At 40.8% G+C, this 15,081-nt stretch overlaps 1 protein-coding gene across 1 annotated transcript in view; it reads right to left on the reverse strand.

Moving 5' to 3' along the window:
* Nucleotides 1–2,810: 2,810 nt before the first annotated feature.
* LOC308407602 (prickle-like protein 2) overlaps nt 2,811–15,081 on the reverse strand; it is a 36,301-nt gene continuing 24,030 nt past the window's right edge. The window contains exons 2-9 of the mRNA XM_080899391.1: nt 13,317–13,501; nt 8,274–8,387; nt 8,025–8,162; nt 7,534–7,737; nt 6,730–6,916; nt 5,987–6,141; nt 5,055–5,856; nt 2,811–4,964 (exon numbers count right to left, since the gene is read on the reverse strand). Of these exons, the coding sequence (XP_080755517.1) occupies nt 4,009–4,964; nt 5,055–5,856; nt 5,987–6,141; nt 6,730–6,916; nt 7,534–7,737; nt 8,025–8,162; nt 8,274–8,387; nt 13,317–13,448 (2,688 nt within the window). The 5' untranslated portion in view covers nt 13,449–13,501 and the 3' untranslated portion in view covers nt 2,811–4,008. The remainder of the gene's footprint in view (nt 4,965–5,054; nt 5,857–5,986; nt 6,142–6,729; nt 6,917–7,533; nt 7,738–8,024; nt 8,163–8,273; nt 8,388–13,316; nt 13,502–15,081) is intronic.

Here is a 15,081-nt window from a genome sequence, read left to right on the forward strand (position 1 = left end):
CATTATGTGGTCCAAAAATATGCTCAGTGATGTGTTCATGGCTATATAGATCACTTCAGGTCACAGCAGGAAATACATTAATAGGTCAGTAGGTGACTTGGACACACACTATTGTTTATGGTTTCAACACCTGTAGATTCTGTGATATTTGATATAGACCAGTGTTGCTCGTCTTACAGCCTGAATCACGGCCCCTCTGCCGATCATTGTTCAGTGTACTAAATTGTGTGAAGAGGTTCAAGCTATGGATGTGTGGAAAAAGAAAATAGACCCTCATTCAGTTCTAAGGTTTTACATATCAGGACATAATAATAAAAAAAGCACCACCTAGTTTTTACCAGTTTCTAAAATTATTTAAATTTAACCTCAGAAAAATAACACATGACATAATAAACCATGTTATTATTTATTTAACAAAAATTAACCCAGAATCCAGAAGCGGTGAGTGAAAACCTGTGTGTACCATGTAATTCAGTAGTGTGTACAACCAACTTTATTAACAATAATCTGAATCTTGTTCTCTGTGACTTTGTTCAGTCTCTTATGTTGTCATGAACACTTTTTGTCCCACTCTTCGTTATAGGGTCGCTTCAGTTGATTGAGTTTCGAGGGCTGTTTTTTATATGCAGCTCTCTTAATGTCCCACCAGAGTATTTCAATCAGGTTAGATCATTGTCTTGTTGCATCACCGAAGTTGGAGCAATCTTTTGCTGTCAGACCGATGGTCTCACATTTGACTCTAGAGTACTTTGCTATTGAATGAGTTCATGGTGGACTCAGTGACTGCAAGGTTCCCACATCACGTGGCTGCAAAACAAGCTCAAATCATCACCCTTCCATCTCTGTGCCTCGAAGGTGATACGCTGCATTTGATTTTCACCAAGTATGGTGCTGTGCATTTTGGCTAACCATCTTCACTTTGGTCTTGGTCATTTGTTCCACAGGTCTTGTGGTTTGTTCACATGCAACTTTACAAATCTAGAGCTTAGATTTCTTTAAATTACTTTTTAACCTTTATTAAATAGCACAGTGACGAGAGAGAGTGTGGGGGGAAGACATGTAGCAAGGGATTGCATTCAGTCATTGCTGCACTCATATGGTCACCTGCTTCTGAGCTAAACTGTTGCCTCTCCTTTTTTATTTTTAAAGAAGTCTATTTCTACTGGCAACCTTTCTGAATGAGCTAAGCTTCAGTCTTTTTTTTTCTTTTTTTTTTAAATGTACTGTCATGAACTTTAATATTTAACAAGCTACCTGAGGTCTGAGATGTAGGTCTTGGGTTTGTTGTCATCTTTCTGATCTTTGGGTGAATTTGTTGGGAGATTCACTTGCGGGAAGACTGGTAACTCACTTGAATGTTTCCACTTTTAAAACTCCTTCTCCATGTGTACACACCTGAATGCTCCAGACTTGCAAACTGCCAAAATATCTGCTTTTATAGAAGCGCTCACACTGATTATCACACTGGCTGATGATCAGCTAATCAGCTGCATCTGATAAGCAGCACTGGCTCCTGCTTAAACTGGAAGCAGCGAGGGTATAATTTATATTTTACAGAATACTTCTTCACTACTTTGGTTTTGTTAAACAATGTTTCAGCATAATATGGTTGTATTTACCTATGTAAAACATTAAGAGTTGAAGGAAGATGTATTTTCTTTTTATCGTGACTGTATATTTGATGTAATCAAAGTATTCAAACCATTTCCAACTCAATTATAGTTGTAGCTACTAAAATTCATATACTGAATCTTATAGGTCCATTGTAAAAAACGAATGTAGTTAATAGGCCAAATTTCAGACCTTTTTATGTTAGAAATTTATTTTTTTTGTTTATTAACTGGTCCTTGTTATATTGCTGAAGTGGCCAGTGTCAAAGTATTTCTGATTTACTCTGTGACTCGAACACTGACACGGCTCAGGCTGGATTATCACTGAAGTATTGATATTCATTTAAATGTGACCAGTGACAAGAAACTGCAGCACAATAATGCAAGAGATACATTTTAACTTTTTTCCAGGCGCTAGTGTAACAGGATTAACTGTAAAATGTCGAGCTCTATATAAAGTCTTGAGTCACCCCGTTTTTGGTTGTTTTTTTAATTTTATTTTAGATTTTGTACAGTTCTAAGATGCCTGAAAGTCAAACTTTTGTGCTTGAGTCATGAATGAGTCATGGATCAGTGGCTTAACAAACAAATAAATGAAAGAAATTCCTTTAAAAATGGTCAAGTACAAGAACTGGACTGAAGATAAAGTAGCCAATATTTAAAAAAATATGAAAGACCTTAAGAAAGCTTGGAGAACTCTTGCTCAATACCATTTCAAAAATGAAAAGAAATTCTGGCTCCTTGAAAGCAAAATATAGAGAAATGAAAGGAGGCCCCAAACTGCACAGTACTGTAGACTGAACCAAAACATTATAACCACTCAGCTCAAGTCATTACCTGGTTATAACGGCGCATTTGAAGGTCTGGAATATATTAGAAGGTAAATGAATGCTCGGTTCTCGTAGTTAACCTGTTGGATGTGCGAGAAATAAGACAGTGAACTTCTCATTTTCAGACTCCTCGGGTCGGGTCAGGACACTTGACCTGCTGTGGAAAGGCTTGTGGTGGTTATTATCTGACTGACAGTAACACTGCTGTGGAAGACACTTGATGGAACGTTTATTCAGCAGAGCTTTCCTTGCAAGGAAAGTTACTTTTTCTTTAGGAATGGTAGAATGGCTTAGTGAAACATCCTCTGAACTCAAAACCACTTTAACCAAAAAAAAAATATTCCTGGTTGTTCATTGACATACACTTTATTTTCAGTATGAGACAACAACAACAAATTAACATGCAAGCCTCCCTATCTCTACATCATGTTATACAAATAATGGTTCTTTAGTTACAAAATATATAAATATTTAAGACCATATGTACAGGACATTTACATTACTACATCCATTATTAAAGTTTATTACTATATATACATCTAGTAGGTATTATTCTTTAATATTCTTATAGTTATTATTTGTGTTATCATTATTATTGTTAGTGTTATTAGTGGTAGTATTAATCAACTATAGGTAACTCTCAAAAAAACCAAAACAAAGCATGTTGCAGAAGAGAAAACGGGACCATACCTGACGTTACTGTGCCTGAATGGTCAAGGAGCAGAGGCTGTCTGGCGCTCTGTCCTTGGTGAAGCAATGGAGAGCCGGCTATGCAGAGCACAAGGTTTAAAAGACTATTTGTACAAGGTGATAACGGGGCTAGCGAGCCAACACTATATTCCAGCAGCATTTGGATTCCACTGAGGTAAACAATGACACAGCTTGGAATCTAGCACATAGCTTGCACTATCCCAATACAATTTCTCGTTTGTCCACACAGAATAAGTTTACTGCCCAGGGCTTGGATCACTGAGCGGCGACGTGAACAGTCATGTCACTGTAGTTTGACCACTGGCCTTTTCCAGCTGGAATAGTTCAATCTCTCTGTAACATGGGGTTCACGCACAGACACGCACACATGCCATGTTATTTTACCTTGACCACAGTTTTTGTAGTTGTCAAATTCTTCAGTGCTTCCCGGTACCATCAGTTGATCTCCATCAGCGTAAACACTCCCGTTGTGTAAGCCAGCTGAGCTTCCTCTTAGGATTAGATCATTCTGTGTAGGTGTACACAAACACTACATGGTGTAGAGTTGTGTAAGCTCACAAGCACAAAAAATAGGCCTTTTTTTCCCTCTTCAACCCCACCACTCACACACAAAAGCACACACACACACACACACACACACACACACACACACACACACACACACACACACACACACACACACACACACACACACACACACACAGAAACTCTCTATTCACTCTCACTTTCAGCTGTCTCACTCTCACCTTCCCACTCCCTCTGTTCCACCATCTCTGCTGCTTTACACCGTCTCCTTACCTTTCTCTCTTATATCTTTCACTCTCCTGCTCATCCCTCCCCAACTCCTTGCTCTATATCTACGAAATGATGCAGTTTTTGCTCTTCCTCCTCTGGCGGGTGTGCAGCTGGCCATGAATCGGTCCGTGAAGAGGTCCGTGATGGCCACCTATCCCAGAGGGACTGTAGCGATGGCGTCGCTCCTCGTTATTGATGTAGCACAGCTGCACGGGCCGAGGGATTGGTTCTCCCATAAAATAAGCCTCTTCTTCCTCAGACTCGGAGGAAGAGGAGCAGCTAGAGCACCAGGGGTCAGCAGCCTCCATGTACCCATCGCCCCAGCACGGCCCGCCCAGGCCGACAGGTTGCCAGCCAGCATTCTGCAGGGTAAGATCAGAAGTGGTGCGGGGACAGGGCCGGTGAAGCTGCTGCCTGTACCCGCCCGGGTCCAGCCCGAACAACTCCCGTGCAGCATGACCAGAGGGGAAACGATCATAATCCTCCTGAACGCGACGGTACGGCGGCTCCATCATTTGAGCAGGCCGGTCTGCCACCAGGTGCAAGGCGTTGTCAGAGCGAGAGCGGCGAGAGCGTTTGTGGTGGCGGCCACTGCGGTGCTGGCCGTTGCCGTTGTTCCCACGATGGTGTTTGCGGCGTCTGGGTTGTGGCTGCTGGTTCTGGGTCACAGATTCCTGCCCGCTTAAGCTTCGGCGGGGCATTCTGTCACTCATGGGAGCCATCCGCAGATTCCCACTGCTGCCCATCACCCCGACACGACCTTTACCATCAAAGCCGAGCGGCTGTGGGCCATCCCAGTACTGCAGTGGGTAGCCGACTCTCAGAGGGGTGTACATGTTGTTGTTGTTGTATGGGCGGGAGGAGGACAGCGATTCTGTGCTGTGGAACTGGACTGAGGAGCTGAGGGTACCCATGTTGCTCTTTTCAGACACATTTACACCTGAATCTTTACTCAGGTCAGGCATGGAAAACCTTGACAGATGCTCCTGACGCTTGCTGACTCCATCTAGAGAGTTACCTGTTACAAGAAAAAATAAAAAAATAAAATGTCATTTTTTTATATAATCTCATATAAATGACCTTAACTTTAGGCTTTTTAACCCCATACCTGTAGCATTAGACATAGTTAGGGAGTCCATGGATCCACGAGGGGTCTGTTCTAGAGGAGTGAGGGGCTCGTTAAAGCTCATGGCATTGATAGGGTTCCTCCTGGTCAGTGGGGGTCTTCCATTTCTCTGGAATCCATGCAGACTGATACTTCTCTTGTCAGAGAAACCCTGATTCTGGCTAGACATCTCATTGAAGCTCATCTGGGTGCGCAGCTTGTTGGGTCTGAACTCATCCTGGCTGTGCTGCATCCAGTTTTCATTAAAGGAGTAGCCTCTCAGGGCAGCCATAGGGGTCCTCTTGGCATTCCCTTGCTCCTTTCCCCAGGAATCAGGCCTCTTTCCTGGGTTGGCAGGACTCTGGGCTGGTGGATGAGCATTCGCATTAGGATTGTAACCTTGCCTAGCATTACACTGACCCAGCAGATGAATGGGTGTAGGGCTAGGGGAGGGATCCCGCTGAGGGCCTTCATAGGAAGGAGGGATGTAGGGGTCATCTCGGCTCATCCACACCTGGTTTAGGCTTGGGGCTCGACTTGGAGTGCGGCTAGGGGTGCGGTTAGGCGTCCTGCTTGGAGTCTGACTAGAAGTGAGGCTTAAGCGATCCATCTGACCAGAGAGGGGATCCATATCAGCAGAGAGACGGTCGGGCATCGATGGAGGAGCTGACTGGCGGGGTTCGGTGCTTCGCCTATCCTGCTCAGCATTCCTGCGCTCTTTCTTTCCGATCTTGGTGCTGTGGCGGGACTCACGTGAGCGAGCACTTTGGAAGGCAGAGTCTGAGGAGTCAGATTCCTCGGGATCCTTAATTGTTAAAATAAACAAAATATATATGTGCATAACTAGAAAACTCTTAAAAATGTATACTAATTAACAGCGGGTATATACATAACTAAATGAGGAGATGCTTCAGATGTATTTTCAGTTTCCTCACCTGTCCCGCACTGCAGGACCGTGAACAGAAAATCTGCCCCTGCTTTGGCAGGAAGGGGCGTCCAAGAAGGGAGCGCTTGCAACGGGCACAGCAAAAACATTCCTCAGTTGCATGCCAGTGCTGTCCATCATAAGTCATCTGACCTTGGTCAATGCCTTTAATAAGATGGGAACAAAAACATTTGACCATTTTTAGTATCGACACATGACGAAAAAACATCAAAAACTGATGTTAACCTTTAGCTATTAAGCAAATTTTTGTCAGATATGTTGATATGATACCTAATTTTTATCCGATATGCTGCAAGGCACTATTTACGTTATGAGCGAACAGAGCCCTTTGTCTCTTAAAGTAAAAATATTTATGATTTCATGCCCACAGATGATCACTCAGTTTGTAAGATAGCATGAATAAATTTCACCAGCACTACTCCCCAGCAAGAGGAAGCAATCATCTTTCACAGCTTCCATCTGGATACAACATGGGAGCACCCTCTGAAACACACTCTTTCACTGTTACTGAAGCTTGGGATGATAATAACTATCCGCATTTCACTGCACTGAACCCGCCTCTCCACAGCTGCGGCACACAAGGCTTCCAGAGCTGATAAGAGTCACGCTTACAATAAAGGGCTGTTGGAGTTTTTTTTTTCCACGAAGCAAGTACAGGAATAGCATGTCTGTCACTCTTGATAGCAATTCATTTAGATATCAGAGGACTTGAAACAACAATGAAAGTTGTACCTATGTGTTCTCCACATGCGTCACAGTACTCTGCATAAAGGGACTCGAAGCAGTTGCAGCAGTGTGGTCGTCCATCCTTCATGATGTAGCGCTGCCCGCCAAGGGTGGTCTCACACTCGTAGCAACAGAAATGCTTCATGTGCCAGTGCCGGCCCTCCGCCTCAGTGCACTCATCAGCAAAGATGATCTATATGATTAACACATTACATTTATCAGCAAGCAGATAACACACAATATCTACATATGTTGCTATCCTGTATCTCAGGGTCCTGTATTTTATTCGTGTCACGTCCTAGAATAGGATCCTTTTTGACATACTACCCCTTAATAGGATCATCTACCTCCACATAAACTGACAGGTAGATTAGTAAACTGTTAGAAATTCCACCAAAGCGTGAGTGTTCTTAAGTGTAAAAGTCAGGCATATTTCAGCTGAATAAAAACGATGATCTAGGCATCCTTTGTGCTTGCATTTTATAATATTCATGTAATTATTTCACAAAATTACCTTATAAAGAAACTAACTTAAAAGGTATGTACGTGACATCAGATTTATATCTTCCAGTTAAAGATAATTAAACAGTTTAATCAAATAGAAATTCTCTTTCCAATACTTGCAGAGCACTGTGGCCTGACTTATTATTCAAGCCCGCTCACTATAAATTACAGCGGACTTTCCAAGACGTGGCAAAGACACTGAGACATCTTTTCCCTCCAGACTGATTCCAACCCCATCCAAGTCTGTGAGCATGAACCATTCAGCCATTTCCAACCCCAAAGGGCTCCAAGCCCAGACAGGCGCACCTCATCACAGGCACAGCAGCGGGGTTTCAGCCTCTCGGCATGGTGCCGGCCACAGTAGATCTTGCCATCCTGGTGGAAGTATATGAGGTCCACCAATACTTCCTCGCATGTGCCGCAGACAAAGCACTGAGGGTGCCAGCATTTTCCATGACCCGCCCTTGGTGCAAAAACTACAATGTCCCCTCCATTTATCTGACCCCCACACTGTAGGAGAGGAAAGGAAAAGAGAAGAAATAAAATTCAATGAAAAGAAACAAAATCAAATGAAAGGTACGAAAGAAAGTGAGAGAGTCAGGTAGTGTTGGAAGAAAAGGCAGACAAAGAAAGAATGAAAGCTGTAAGGTGTGAAAAGAGACAGTATTGAATATTTTCAAGACTAACATGCTTTTATGAAGGAGAATTAAAGATATTTGCTACACAGACGATGGCCCAAGTCCGGAAAAAGTAGGTCATTATGTAAGGAATGAAAAGATGTTGGTTGCGTGGTTTACCTTGTCACAGGCGGCCCCATTGATAGTTAGGGGGAAAGGACGGACATTGCCTCGGCCCAGGTTATCTTTCTTCCGTTGATTGCTGAACAGCTTAAGCTCTCGTTTCTCCTCCTCGTCCAGTGCATTACAATATCGTACCTGAAACAACACGACTCATCATTAGAGCTGAAACGCCACCTAACCTCTGGAAATCATAAGAGTAAAGAAAAGCCTTCATGTATTACTCAGAATTTTGTTGTGTAGTTTTACCTCATTGTCATGTGGTGGCAACTGGTGAAGCAATTGCTTGATGCGGTATTTCTCTCCAGGGCTGTTGATATAAGGAACCTTCTCCTCTGGTAAGCAGTTATAATACTGATGCACCTGAAACAGAAAATCAAACATGTGGTTTTGCTCTTGAGTGACCTCTCAATTTCAAAATGTGTTTCAGCACATTTGACAAAAGGTAAAGTAAATATTTTCTACCCCTTTTTCAGTGTGCTTAGTCTCAACTCACCCCGATATAAATATTCTACGCGTTTTGTTACAAAATCCTTGATTATGTTAGTTGCTAACCTCATCTGTCTGCTGTTTGGTGCTCATAACAACTTGGAAAGTCAGAGAAAATGTTTCTACATAATTTGCCAAGTTCTTTACATCACACACAAAAGCATGATGGATGAAGTAAAAACATCTGTTTGGAGGTTGAAAGTTTTGATTTATGACACAAATTTGCATATTGCACACAATTCTTTTTTATTTTAATTTGCACTAAAATATAAGGTTTTGTTGGATAAGGAGTTGTTTCAGAGTTTTTCTTTGGACATTGACTGCTTTTTTTTTTACTCATTTCCAGTCCAGGTCTTGTACCTCACCATTTTAGGAGAAGTCTTTTTTGTTTGTAGAACAACTTAACACTGACCTATAAATCATTCAAGCTTAAAAAAGGGCACCCAATTCAAGGTACGAACCAGTGTTGTGTCTACACATAAAAGCAAGTTAGTGAATTTTATCATCGGGCATTTGCAGCCTGTTGCAAAAAACATCTTTAGTTAAATCTACAAAACATGCCAAAGATAACATTGTTCGACACATATTAATTGTATTTTTGCACCAACAACATGAATACCAGTTATTAGCCAAAAACTTGATCAGCATGGTGCAGTGTGTCCTTACAAAATTTGAGGAAACTGGACAAAAAAAAACAACCACTATCCAAGAAGCTGATTAAACAAGAACTGGACTGAAAATCAGTGGCAACAGGTCTTATGGAGTGATGAATTTAAATTCAAAATTTTGCTTCAAAATGTCATCAATATCAAAAGATAGGCACCACAGTGGGCATCTACAGCCATCTTTAAAAACACAGTGGAGGTTCTGTCTTGCTTTGGGACTGCATTTTAGCCAGTGGTGCTGGGGATCTTGGCAAAACTAATGGATGAATGCAGAAAAGTACCATCCTATTTTGATCCAGCATGCAAAACAAATCTGGAAAGCATCTGGTTGGCAGCAGCTTCATTTTTCAGCATGACAATGACCCCAAACACACTGCCAAGTAATGGGTTAAAAACAAGACAAAAAATAAAACAACACAGAATGAAAAGCCTATCAGTCATGGATTGGCCTCACACACCTCAATATTATTCAAGCAGTGTGGGATGATCTTGACAGAGAATGGAGCAAAAAAGGCAGCCAATATTCAAAACAAGCTTTGAATGTCCTTCAAGAAGCCTGCTAAACTTCCCCTGCAGATTAAAGAAATTAAATGAAAGCTTGTCTAAGAGCGACTGTGTTGAAGAATAAAAGGTGTTGATACTGTATTTATGTTCTGTAAATTTATATACTGTAAAATTTACCGCATTGTTATCGAAAGAAACAATACAGTAGAGAAATGAGAAAGGAATTCCTATTCAGTGCAGCTCTGATAAGAGTAAACCACAATAGTAAAGGTGGGCAGAAAAAGAGCAAGAATAAAGCACTTATGTGATCCACTGTAAATATAAAAATATTAAATGGAAAGTACTGTACTCATTTTAAACTCCTGTTTCTGATCTTGAACTTTCATAGAGTACTTTGCATGAGTCAGTTCAAAATAATCTTTATTTAATTTAGACTTTTCCTTGATGGAACTCCTCAGTTCACTCTTCATCTAACAAACATTTTTAGTTCTGTTTCTAGTTCCTCAAAGACAACTTCCTTCTGCTCGGCTGGCACTCACAAATAGATGGTTTAAACAGCTGATGAGTTTGGGCTGCTGTGCTCACAGCTGGAACTGTGTGTCTGAGATGACCATGTCGAGGATATCTACTCTTTTTCACATCATACAGAGGTAAGAGTAGAAACCGATCGTTTAGTCTGAAGCCTGGGGTTGTGGCTTTTATAGATTACAACAATGAATTTTAAATCGTGATTGATCTGTGAATTCTAATTATAAAATTATGATAGACAGAAGAAATAACTATAATTTCTTTAGTTATGTCAAATTTAAAGTATATTTTAAAGCTGGCCTATACAATAGCATCCAAATATCCACAATTTGTTCTTTATACAAAGATAAAAGTTGGCTGTTTTAAATAATCTACATTATTTCACTGATTCATGGAAAAATTTTTATGTCTTTCCCTTGGAAGTTGGTGTCTGGAATTGAAAGTGTTCAGCACATTGAGATGTGTGCTGCTGCTGCAGGCACAACCTTGAACAGCACCAGGTTCTTTAAATTTTCAGCAGCTAATATTCGCATTGCTTAAAGGAAATCTTAAACTTGCACTGCAATTATAATTCATGATGCAGTAGCACTTGCCATCCGTGCCCTGAACCCTCTTTTGTAATTAAATGCTAGCCGATGAAACAGAGAAAAAGCCTTGAACGGTGTTTGAGAAGTAAACACTGAAAGGATAGAAAGCAATCTTGTTACTTGTCTCGGATTTTCAACAAAACAGGCTTTCAACGCAAAGTGGTTCAGTGTTCAGTGCAGTGTAAAGATCTATTTTACTGAAGTTTCTGCTCATTCAATTTACTTAATCAGTAGGGTGGAGAGTGAGGGAGAAAGGTGGTTCTTCTCCGTGTTGCCCGTCACGCTCGCTCTTTACTCTGTGCTGAGGAGGGTGACGCCGACTCTTATGAGAGCCAAAATCATTTGCCTTGAACCACTTTTCTCTGAGAACTGTCTCTCAACTGTGCAACAGGTGGACTTTAAAATATTAAGCACATCGACGAATAAGAACTTTCTTCACTCTCTTCGAAATTTCTTTGTTAATCGGGAAGCAAAAATACTTTAAATCAGGGATAAAACTTCACATTCATTCAGTGTAAAGACATTTTCTACATGTTAAACGTAGAAATGCTGCTGGAGTAAATGAATGACGACTCTTTTGGCTCAAGTTGTAAGAAATACATGTGTAAAAATGACAGATGAAGCTACAGACTGTCCTGTAATTATAAAATGTAAAATTGATTTTTTTTGGTGTTATTTAATTGTTTATTACTTATTTACTTTGGTGTGTAAATAGCCAGTAGGATGCTGTTTTTAGTAGGAAATGCTGAAATTTATGCCTTCAGTTATGTCTTTCCAAAGCCGCCCAGTGGGCCAAATTGAAGTCGTTGGCGGGCTGATTTTGGTCCTCGGGCCTTAGGTTTTACATACCTGCTTTAAATGGTTTAAATGTGATCCATTTCATGCAAATTTGTATAGGAATGCAGCTTATTTTCATTACTGGTTACCATGTTAGTCATCTTGTCCAGTCCAAAAACCACAGGTAAACAGGAACAAGTGACCTTGACAATAAATGCAAAATTGATAAACTAACTAATTAAACTAGCAGTTATTCAGCTCTGAATTTACTGGAATCTCTAGCCCACCAAATCCTTTCTTTTCTTTTTCTTTTTTCTTTTTTTAACTTGAAGCTCTTAAAGGAAGTTGTTTAGACAAAAAAAAAGCAAAAACATGTTACAACAAATATTGAAAAGATCTACTGTTAACAAAGTTCATTCCTCCCATCCAATCCTGATACAACAAAACATTTTTGAAACAGTAAATGTTTTCAGCTGGGGAATTTGAGTCCTGACAGCTTGATGAACTATGCTGCAAAATTGTGATTATCTTTTAAAATGCAAGTCTCTTTAATTGTACAGAGAGAAATCAGATGTGACGGGCTTAAAATTCATTACGTTCAAGTGTATTAAAAAAAAGAAACGGGCAGCTTCAAATTGCCTGCACCTCCTGTTGGATGACAGAGGCTGCAGCCTCTTTCAGCATCCTGTCAAGATGGCTGACTGGAGAAAATGACTGTTATCAGCCCATCCTGTCATCTGTTAACAGAGTACTAGGAGGCCTGTTGCATTGGAGTCCTTCTCATACTAAATAAAGACAGAAGTGTTTATACCGAATATAGTTGAACACAACCGTGCTTATCTTATGTCAGAGCTGACAAAAACAACAGGCAAAAATAAAAAATGAGGAGGAAATATCTTCCTCTGGATTTACAGAGCCAATTGCATTAGCTTGGTCATGCATGCAATTAAAAGGCATTTAAACTGCAAATGAGTCCAGACAGAGAATTGCGAAACTGGTACGCATAAACATGCTGCCACACATTTCCAATTAGATTCATCCAAACATTCACTGACTCAAATTACTTCCAGTCCTCTGGGTTTAAATTTGCTAAGTTACAGTAAAAAACAGAGCAGACTGAGGCTTAGTGTGCCTAGAAGACCACATAGTCATCATGTTTACTCGATACTGATCAGTGAAACAGCCTTTTCAAAGTGAATCCTCCTATATATTTGAAATTCTTGTACTTTAAACTCATCAGAGAGCATTTCAACATTTCATCAAATCTTTTGCTGCTTCGCATCTGTTCTTCAGACAATGCAATCAACTAATCAGTGTGTGGTTGCTTTTCATGATTTCAGTCATGGTTGTCAGTCTGTCTGACTCTCAATTTGGTTTCTACACAAAGTCAGATTAACACTGACAGCTGTAAAATGTCCTTACAATTATTGCTCCCTGAAATGCTTGACAGCATAGCCTTAGTCTACTGTAAGTCATCCCTGCCCTTCTCCCCACTCTAACCCGTAAGAGACTACAGCACCATGAAGGGGATTTCAAACAATGATGATATGTTGTCGTGTTTTCAGATGAGTGAATTTTCCAGCTCGGGATTACTTCGATAGATACTTTATTATCCAAATAATTAAATTCTCTTGACCGACTTGGTTCAATTTGATATGGTCTGGCACTGTTGAACAACAACAGAGAATATCTAATGAAGTACTTATTCGCGTCATAGTTTGTTTGTATCTGTAACTATATACCTGCTCAGGACTGAGGCCAGGGGGAACCCAAGCATATTCCTCCAGTGCACATCCAGAGTCATCATCAGAGGTGGAATTCCTCTGGAAATCGTACATCAGCTTGGTGATGGTCTTCTCCATCTCCAGAGACATGGCTGTCACAACATGCTCCACTACCCAAACCGCTTGAGTGGACACAGGTATTCCTGTGGAGGAAACAGGCAGGAGAATGAGGGCGAGGCAAAAAGAGATTGCAATAACAAAAAAACAAAACAAAAAAAGAAAGGAAAAGACAGATGATCTAGAGCAGCGGTCTCCAACCTTTTTTGCGCCACGGACCGGTTTATGCCCGACAATATTTTCACGGACCGGCCTTTAAGGTGTCGCAGATAAATACAACAAAATAAAACTAGTACCGGTACCGAAAAAAAGAAGATTTATTTATAAGACACGTGAAAAAATCGAGTTAACGATAAAAATGATAACAAAATAACGCTGAAAACCGATAAAAACCCTGAAAACCATACATTTCACACCTGAGCCTCAACTCTGGTGGCCCGGTACCAAACGACTCACGGACCGGTACCGGTCTGAGGCCCGGGGGTTTGGGACCGCTGATCTAGACAGATCAATCAAGGGATAGAAACTTTAGCATTGAAGGAACTGGTAGTGGTAATGTGTAGTGGTTTGCACGTTTGCCTAAGAATTCCCAGTTTTATTCCTGGTAGAAGACACAAATGGGGCATCCTTCTTGACGGGTAACAAAATCTGCCCAATCAAACATGTGGAGCTACCCGGCATGGTGACACTTTTTGAATAAAGAAGCAGCCATAAGTAATTTGTGGAGTTTGTGTGAAAAAATATTTGCTGTCTGTCTATCTCTTGTGTTTTTACAAATCAATACATCAGTCTGCAGCCACTACTAGCTCCTGATGGGTTTCACAGATTAAAGTTTTATTGTCACTGGGTGATTGTACTGCACAAACTAATTAAAATCCACTAAGAAGTCAAGGAGGCTGACGGTCACATCCAGGCCAAATTAATGTCACTTCACCCAAATCTGACCAATGCACCACGACCTATAGTACTGTCTGATTTTAAAGACTACTACTAGTCCAGCAACTGCTGTGAAAATAGAAAAGTGCTGACAAAACAAGAAAAAACAATATGACGTTGACCTTGAGCGCAGTCATCAGATGACCACTGTGTGAAAGTTTGACTAAATCCTGACCAGTGTTCTTGGATGAGCAACGATTCTTGCAAACTGTGGACAGATGACAGACACCTCGCTATTACATAAGCTCCTCGGGTCCCCAGCCAACAAGATACCCTTTTTTACAAAAATAAAAACATAAATGTAAACTTCACAGTGGATAAAGCTAGAAGCCCCACAAAGTAAGTAGAATTAATAGGAAGTCAGTGGGATCTTTGTACAGATCTTTTAGAGATAAAGTTTGGAGAGCCCCAAAGTCAGTGGGATTGATCTGCTGGGGGTCATGGCTGGCTCTGCGGGAGTCTTCAAATCTGGCAATCCATCCAATATATAAATATTTCAGTCTGTAAGCGGTGTACTGACCAACAGCTTAAAATTTTAATCAAGTCTGTGAAACACATTCAGAATAATTTATTCCAAAAAGAAATTTACAAATATCAAAGTTGCTCGCCAGTCCCAGGACTTTATTATCAGCAGACAGTGTTTCATCTGCATTTACTGTGTTACTCAGAGGTATGGACAACAGATCAGTTCAATCTTCTCCTCCTTCTTTCTGTTTGAGAGGAGAACAGC

Source organism: Rhamphochromis sp. 'chilingali' (genome assembly GCF_963969265.1).
Source record: "Rhamphochromis sp. 'chilingali' genome assembly, chromosome: 12".
Classification (NCBI taxonomy): Eukaryota; Metazoa; Chordata; class Actinopteri; order Cichliformes; family Cichlidae; genus Rhamphochromis; species Rhamphochromis sp. 'chilingali'.